Raw genomic sequence first — 8,975 nt, forward strand, 5'->3', positions numbered from 1 at the left:
TTCAGGGATCTGGGGATTTAATACCTTTCCGTGTTATAATCAGCGCAGGATATATTCGATCAGTGTGTGGTTACCGAACATTGTGAGGCTGTGAAATACGGGATAAAGGCGTGACCTAGAGATTGCAATCCTTTCAGCAGCCTTTCAGGCAAGAAAAGATGGAGTTTTCTGAGAGCTTTCGTGCGTTTGCACGTGCTCACTCGCATACACAGCGCATGTGTGTTAAGTTACTGTGTGTGTGCACAAGCATTTGTTCAGCTGAGCTGTGTTGAGCTGCACCCTGTGTACTGAGAAAATTCAAAGCAATCTGCTATCTCTCCTGAACCTAGCCAAGCGCTGACTGTAACACAAAGGACAGCGCAGAACACCTGCTGAGATGATGGAGATGGCTTGCAGCCAAGACAGCATATGGGTCTCATTCTGGTCCTAATGAAGACAACCTGACATAAATATCGGACAAAACGGCCCACTCTCGAGACCTGCGCTGTCCCACTGCAACGTTGCTGACATTGACGTAAACATTTGATCATCCTTGAGGTTTTGAGACAGGAGGAAGCATGGAGAGACAACGAAATTGGCAGTGTAATACGATATGTTTAATGCATAACAATACAGTTTCCAAAAAGCATAAACAGCTCAGTGTTCTTTGAAACCTACAGGTAACGGAGCACGCCATCCACTGTTGCAGGATGAAATGTTTTTGCTGCTGTAAACAAGTGCAAGCCCACAACCTTTACCGAGTGTATGAAGTGTCAGAACACCTCAGTGTTAAAAGAGAAGCTTCTCGGAGCTTGAAAGACTTTACTTTCCTCAAGCTCTGAATCTGTGTCAAAAAAAAAAAAAGACAAACATCAATCCAGCAGGAACATGGGTAATTAAGCGAAGTCAGAGCTTGAAAAGGTTCTGTTTTCATGCTCATTTTCAAAAGCAGCACCTGCACACTGCACCATTTAAAAAGAGTATAGGGTTTTGAATTGATTTTTTCTTTTGTTTTGTTTTTTTTCCACATGGTAGAGAGTGAAAGAATCCTGTGCCAAAGTGCTGTTCTTGCAGTTGAACTCACTGTCCTGTTCTTTGGCTTAAACTGACCTCCTTCACTGATTTTTAGGACAAACAGAACAGCAAAGCAAACATGTCACTTGATGCCCCAACCTCTGGTCATGTTGTGATCCGAGTGGAAGTCTGCAGCCAGTCAGAGAGGCTAACTGTTAAAATAACTGCCTGACAAGGAAGCTCTGGCTGTTTAGAGAGATAATGGCCTGGACCACAGACACAATAATAGCCTCCCTCTGTGAAGAAATGTTGTCCTGCCAGTTCACAGCCCCCCGTGGTGCCTATTTATAGTAAACCATAATTAATACGCAGTATAATTGAAGCCTCTGAGTAGAGCTGAAACATACAGACTCCTATAAATAGAGGCCCCCTGCGCTTACGGGAGGGGAGGAAAAAGTCATGCAGAGATGTGAAATCGCAGCTGTCAAATCTCATATCAGTGGACATTTCTTTTCTTTTTTTCTAATTCAGCGTTAACATTCCGGGCTAATCTTCAGCCTTGAGAAATACATTATAAATTCCGAGCGGAATATGCTAAGCAGAGCAGTGCGCTTCTGTCATCACTTCACGCAGACAAAGAGATTTTTTCACAGTCTGTGGCAGAAGGGATTAATAATAATCTAATATTGTCAAAGTTCATCAGCTTCCTGCTTCGTAGGGTGCACCAGCAGCAACGAATCACAGCGATGACATCTTGGGATCCATGTTTCGCAGCTCAAGTCATAATTCCTCCAAGGTTCAAACCATCCAATTTGGCACTCTCATATTATCGCTCCGGCCGTAATCCGTTCATTAGCGAAACAATCTCAAAGTCTTTTTTGATAATTAATGGCATTTAAATGATGATTCGATGTACGGTATATGTGGAAGCAGTCTTCCTTATAACATGTTAATGATCCACAGCATTCTGCTAATCAGTCAATTAATCACCATCTTATGAATTTAATCTCTTACTTAGGCCCTGTTCTACATAATGGGTTTTAAACATTCAAATCCATGCTTGGATTACAAATGAGGCGCACTCTGGTACCGTGCTCTCAAACTGGGCTTCCACTGGCAGTCCTTGATTTGACATGTTATTAGATAACATGTTGTTTTTGTATTCTTCAGCGAAATGGGGTATAACTCAGTGCACCCTTTTAAATTCTTGCAGGGGTGCCATTAAAGCTGCATTTTTCTGTATGTGCTTTTAGGGTGTACACGGTGCAGTTCATGTTTTCTAAGGGTGGTATTTTCTGATGAAAAACAACCTCTCTGCAATCTTTGGATCTCATTCAAAAAGCTCAAAAGCCCATTTTTGCTTTAGTGATTTCACACAGCGGGTGTGAAAACAAGCTCATGTTTATTTATCTCATACTTAAATCTCTCATATCAAGAGCACAGTTAGTCAAACTAGGAGTGAAATCCCAGTTTCTAAATTACAATAGTAAAGTCCACAGTGGTGGATCACTTTTAATGCATGTCTCGATTGGCTTTTTGCAAAGAAGCCGATCAATATCACTAAAAGGCTTGCCATTGTTTTGCTAAAGTGGTCAGAAAGTGGTTTGGGCAGGGAATTTAGGCTTTGACTTTCCATTTTTGTTAGAAACACAGTTGACATATTTGAGGTTGGAGTATTCCTCGTTTTAGTGTTTTTCCAACTTTGGTACTACTTTCAAAGGCAAACTTTTATTTTTTAAAAAAAGACAGTTTAAGAGTGGCTGTTGAAAGCACTGCTTGTACTATTTTATATCATGTAGGCTGTGTGGAGGGCAAAGGCAGGACCCAAATGCAGGACTCAGAATAACATAACCAAAACAAAGAAAATCAAACCTTCAGCTCAAAAAGGACCACATACTGCAAGCGAGGACACAACCAGGAGGGACAACATAACAAAGAGGAAAAGAAGACTTAGAGAATATATACATACTAGGTATTTAGGGAGAAGGGAAAAACCAGGGAAGAAAAACAGAACTTAATTCACACAGGACAAGAGACTATCAAAATAAAACAGGAAGTAACAAACACTGAGACTAAGACATAAGAACTTGACAGAACTAAACAAGGGCATGACTGGAGAGACAGAGACATAAACAAACAGAGAGACTTTCGCAGGAGACGCTGAGGACAAGAGACAGAGACAGAACTAGAACACGAAAAGAAATTAACATAATCAAATAAGAAACCATCAACTAGAAATATAAATAACAAAACTCTGAGGCACTAGGAGAGTACATCATAGACAGAAGGTTATGGGACTCAAACATAAAACCGTAAAGACCTACGACAGAACATGTGCACAGAACTATAATACAACGATAATTAAAAATGAGAAAGAACTCAAAACAACTCAAAAACTCAAAACACTGGGTCAATGACCCAGGGACCATGACATTTTCATAATGATTTCCTAATGCGTTATACACTTAAGTTGCTATTTGTGTTAACGAGCAGTTGAACAACCCACTACCACCTCTTAAACTGCTCATAAACCCAAACATCAGGTGGCTGTGGGAGAGCGAGTCATCTACTAATTGCAAGGTTTGTGGGTCAGTCCTCTGGCTTCTCCAGTCTACATGCCCAAGTATCCTTGGCCAAGATGCTGAACCCCAGATTTCTCCTGATTTGTTCATCAGGGTGTGACTATCATAGATAGAAAGCACTTGGAGAAAAAGTGGCTGTACGAGTGTGTGTGAATGAGACATGTTGTATGGAAGCACTTTGAGTGCTTAAGTAGAGTAGGAAAGTCCCATTTACCATTTACATCTAATCAGTCAGCTCAGTACTTTAAGGATGTAGTAATGCTTTAGATGAGTTGCTAAAGTTCAGAGCATTAGATGATTTATGTGACTTCAAACGTGGCATGGTTGTTGGTGCCAGACTGGCTGCTGTTGTAATGCAATTTTCCTGCCTCCGCATTCACCAAATCTCAATCCAAAGGCATACCTTAGGGATTTGGTGGGATGGGATATTCACATCATGGATGTGCAGCTTACAAATGAGCAGCATTTTTGTGATACTATCATGTCAATATGGAGCAAAATTGTGAGGAACTGTTCTGGCACTTTATTGAATGAATGTCAGAAGAATTATGATGGTACTGAAGGCCTGAAGTGTGTAGTACCAAAGAAAATATATGACTCAACAACTTGTAGGTGTCCAGATTTGGGAGAATACTAAACAAACCAGACAAAACCTACTCATTAATAACATAGTAAAGTATATAACTGAAGACCTAATAACTAATTAAAATGGAAGGAACAAACAGGAGAATTCATCAGTTCACGTATTACTTCTTTATAACAAAAGCAAAGAAAAACAATCAATATCGGCTGGTGCAATTTTTTTCATTTCTATGATATTTTTTATAATATTGACATTTGTTGAAAATTTAATGATGCAAAGTAAAATCACACCAGTTGTGTTTTCTGTTTTTCTGACGATAACAGGATATTTTCCACACTGCAGAAATTTTGAGTTAGACTTGCGTTAGCCAAACAACTTCTGTTTGTACGACCAGCCCATATTGAATGTTGCAGTCGTGTCTTGATTTGAAGCGTACTTGGGCTGACAGAAACACTAATGTGATTTATGTGCGTTCTGCCTGAAGGATCCGGTGACAGGAGTAGGCAGAAATGAACAAAACAGAGCGACAGATAAACTCTAGTTCCCGCTCAATGTGAAACTCGACAAACTCAAACTGATTGAGACGTTTCTGCTCAATTAGCACATTTCACTTTCTTTTCCCAAACCTCGATTTTCCCTTTTTTCTCTTTTCTCCACGCTAATATTTAGACTTGCTGAGTTATTTATGGATGAGGTCAGTGCACAAGGTAAGCTCCTGCTGGCTAGTTAAGTGCTCGGCATCTGTTTTTTTTAAATTTATTTATTTATTAATTTTTTATTTATTAATTTATTTTTCACAGATGCCCACACAGCCTCCCCAAACCAAACCTGTCACACGCTCCGACACACACATCAGCTCAAATATTAAACAGGTCAAAACAGAAACACCTTGAAACATCATTCAGCAAAAAAGGGAGTGTGAAGGGAAATTTTAAATGGAGCTTGAACTGAAGGTAAAATGAAACATGGACAGGGTTATTATTATCAGTATCATTCATGATGCACTGTTGACACAGAGCACGCATGAATGATAGCTGAAATCTGTGTCGTTTTCTGTTCTGCACTCACTGAAACAAAAGTCATCGTAGCCACTAAAAAAATCCTGCTGCATACGTGCTGCAATCGCACTTTCCTCGTTTCCTTGAAACTGCACCGAACTGACTCAATATATGTGCAGGAAATGAACTCTTTGCTGTTGTTTATCCCATTTACCCTTGCCTAGGAAGAAAATGCAGTGCCAAGCAATGTTAAAAATAAATAAATAAATAAATGGGAAAAAAAACGAAAGAAAGAGGCGTAGAGCAGTTAGCTACTGTGTGTGACTTTAAAATTGGCTTCTACAAGTTTCTGTAATAAATCCTCTATTAATTTAGCTCCCAGAATTAAACTACAGGGTATTATGGCCCCAAATATGCTGAATATATTAACATTTCCACGGAAGCATATTAAGTCGTGCAACCAGATGTCATGTGACATATCACAGACAATAGAGAGGAAATAACATCCTGAAGCAGTTTTACATGTGCAATATGCTCTGTCCCATCAATAGTGAAACAGGCTATATTTGAGCCAAGCTGACACATTACTTGGCTCCTCATATGTGGAAGGCCGTTGGCAATGAAACTGTGTTATATGGCCCAGTAGTGCTGACAGGTTTCTTTCTCCTTCTCCTCTACCCTCCACCCCCCACCCCCCTCTTTATTTCTTCCTCCTTTAGGCTTTGGAGAGGCTGGCACGTGGCAAGAAGAGGGGGGGTAGGATGGATCTTCAGCCCGGTGTAAGAGCCTCCCCCCAGGGAAGCCGGCGTCAGACGCAAGACCTCACGGGCCGCTGACCTGCTGTCTCCGTGATTTATGGCGGCTGGGGCCTCTGGCCACTGCAGACTCCTCTCCTCTCTTTCTTCCGCTTCCCTTCATGCACACTGCAGGACCGCAAGGAGCCACACACACTGCACCACCGTCCACAGGAGCATTCAAAAAGGGATTCCTCGCACATGCCAAGCTGCACCACAACCGTGCATATATCCACTGCATACAAAAATAAACACCCCCATAAACATTCCTACACTGCGGCACCGTGCCCCGCCATCCAGTCACATGTCCATTAGACAAAGCCTGCTCTCAGAGTCGGCTCCATTTGACGGCGTGTGGATTACGATCAGTCATGGTGTGTCAGCTGTGGAGCCCTTGGTGTAGCTACTGCTCAGGGGCAGAGCTGGATCAATGGAAGTGCGCTGAGTAACGAGGCGATGTCCCTGTTTTCACGTGGTCTGAGAGCAGTCAGCAGTTAGCGTCGTACCCCACACAGAGCTCTGCTTCTACGCTGCAATAATCATCGTCCTCTATGGACTATTAGTGCAGTGACTTATTTTATTATGAAATAAACTGTAGCTGGACATCTGCTCCTGTGCACACAACATCTGTCAGAGCACCTTAAATACCATTTTTCCCCCTCCAGCCTTAAAGGTTTGGAGTGTCCAGACTACTTTATTTTTATTTTCACAAGCTGTGGCCTGACAGTGAGAGCCAAGAGGTGCCCTCGCCATGGTGTTGCCACCCCCAGACAAACGCCACGTTTGCCTGACCACCATCGTCATCATGACCAGCATGGCCTTCATGGATGCCTACCTGGTGGAGCAGAACCAGGGTCCCAGGAAAATCGGTGTGTGCATAATAGTGCTAGTCGGGGATGTGTGCTTCCTCATAGTGCTACGATATGTGGCAGTTTGGGTCGGTGCTGAGGTGCGCACCGCCCGACGAGGATACGCCATGATCCTGTGGTTTTTGTACATCTTTGTGCTGGAGATCAAACTCTACTTTGTCTTCCAGAATTGCAAGGCTGACAGGAAAAGTCTGGAGACAGTAGCACGGAAAGCATTGACGTTACTATTATCCGTGTGTGTGCCTGGGTTATACTTAGTTTTAGTGGCTCTGGATAGCATGGAATATGTGAGAACTTTCCGGAAGAAGGAGGACATGAGGAGTCGTCTCTTCTGGGTGGCTCTGGATCTTCTGGACCTGCTGGATATCCAAGCTAACCTGTGGGAGCCCCAGCGGACAGGCCTGCCCATATGGGCTGAGGGCCTGATGTTCTTCTACTGCTACATCCTGCTGCTTATTCTTCCCTGTGTGTCGCTCAGTGAAATCAGCATGCAGGGGGAGCACATGTCACCCCAGAAAATGATGCTGTACCCAGTCCTAAGTCTGGTCACCATAAACGTGGTCACTATCCTCATACGTGGTGTAAACATGGTGTTGTTTCAGGACAGTCGGGTCTCCACAATCTTCGTCGGCAAGAACGTGGTGGCCATCGCGACCAAGGCCTCCACTTTCCTGGAGTATCGCAGACAGGTGAAAGAGTTCCCCCACCCACAGAATGCAATGGCACTAGAGCTGCAGCAGAACTCAGTCAGCCACACACAGCCACTGCCCAACGCCACCAGTTTGCCACACGAACCCTCACCGGCGCAGGATGTCATCGACACATGACCGCCAGCGCTAGACTCAGCAACAGTACAAAATAAGTGAAAGCTCTAGGAGTGGAGGACAGAGAATAGAGAAATCAGCTGCATGACAGGATGATATTCTGCTCTTGTCAAGCCCACACGAACTGCTGTGAAACCATAAAAGAGATTTCTAGCATCACCTGCCTGTCAGAATACACTGTAAACCTACACTTGACTGAGTGCAGCGAGCAGACTTTTCAAGTCAAAACAAAAGTTTTTATCGTGCTGTTGTGTTTTTAATTGTCTCAAATGTTTTAAAAGTTCAAACTTTAGAGACAATCTCCACACTGCTCTGACCAGTGACATTAAGTCGTGTAAAATGGACAGCTGGTTCCCCTTCACTGAGTATCTTGCATTTTTTTTTTAAAGGTCACTTTTATGACAGCGCATCTGTGGCATTTCCTTTGAATTCCAGCACCAAAGGACGTACCACTCAGCGTGAAGCACTGATGGAAAAGAGGAGCAGAGAGTGACAAGGGTCATTCATGAGAGGCTATCTGCTCTGGCTATCTGTGCTAGAGCAAGGTTGATGGCTTCTATGTTTGGGTCTGCTGAGGAAGGTTCTCTGTGGGAAATGCTACAGACCAAAAGTCTGATCAAAGCACCGGTGCAAATCACTATACCATCCACTGCAGGCATCCCAGAGTGCGTTAAAGTGAAACGATATGTGTTTGTGTGCATGCGTGCACGCGAGAGTGTGTATGTCTGAAGGTCTTGCGTGTTGACCACAGGAGGTTTAGCCTATTTCAAGTTGTTTTGGAGCAGATGAAAGTGTTTGATGAGTGTGACGAACTGCAAATGAAACAAAAACATGTAGATGTCAGAAGCGAAATAAGACGATGGGGCAAAGATACTCCTTGATTCCTGTACTGTACATTCCTTTAAAACTATCTCAAGCCTTGAGAATCCCAAGTATGCCTCACAAGAGAATTGACAGACGTAAAGAAATAAAATAACACAGAAAAAAGACATTTCAGATGTTATTCAGTTCCTTATTATTATTATTATTATGTACATTCTTTACATGTTGGAGGCCAATGATGTTTTAATAAAAGTAGAAATTAATAATAACAAGATGGTGGTTTCTTTTTTCGGTGCTGAGTATAATTAAATAAATATAGTTTTTTTATTCGGTTAAGGATTATTTGGTGCTTGTGTTATATTTTGAGAGCAACAGCTTCCTAACACCAACATATTTTTGCACAAAACAATCCACACAGCACATAAATATTTAGACTATGCAGCCTTTCTCTGGGATCCCGGAGCATTTTGTCCCTAAGGCTACCAATTTTGGGGGAATGCAATCAATGAA

At 42.5% G+C, this 8,975-nt stretch overlaps 1 protein-coding gene across 2 annotated transcripts in view; it reads left to right on the plus strand.

Annotated features, from left to right (window-relative positions):
- tmem121ab (transmembrane protein 121Ab) overlaps positions 1–8,668 on the plus strand; it is a 48,132-nt gene extending 39,464 nt beyond the window's left edge. For both annotated transcript variants that reach the window (XM_025899135.1, XM_005475000.4), the window contains one exon: positions 5,876–8,668. In XM_025899135.1, the coding sequence (XP_025754920.1) occupies positions 6,702–7,646 (945 nt within the window). In that variant the 5' untranslated portion in view covers positions 5,876–6,701 and the 3' untranslated portion in view covers positions 7,647–8,668. The remainder of the gene's footprint in view (positions 1–5,875) is intronic.
- The last annotated feature ends 307 nt before the right edge of the window (positions 8,669–8,975 follow it).

The sequence above is a fragment of the Oreochromis niloticus genome, linkage group LG15 (genome assembly GCF_001858045.2).
Source record: "Oreochromis niloticus isolate F11D_XX linkage group LG15, O_niloticus_UMD_NMBU, whole genome shotgun sequence".
Lineage (NCBI taxonomy): Eukaryota > Metazoa > Chordata > Actinopteri > Cichliformes > Cichlidae > Oreochromis > Oreochromis niloticus.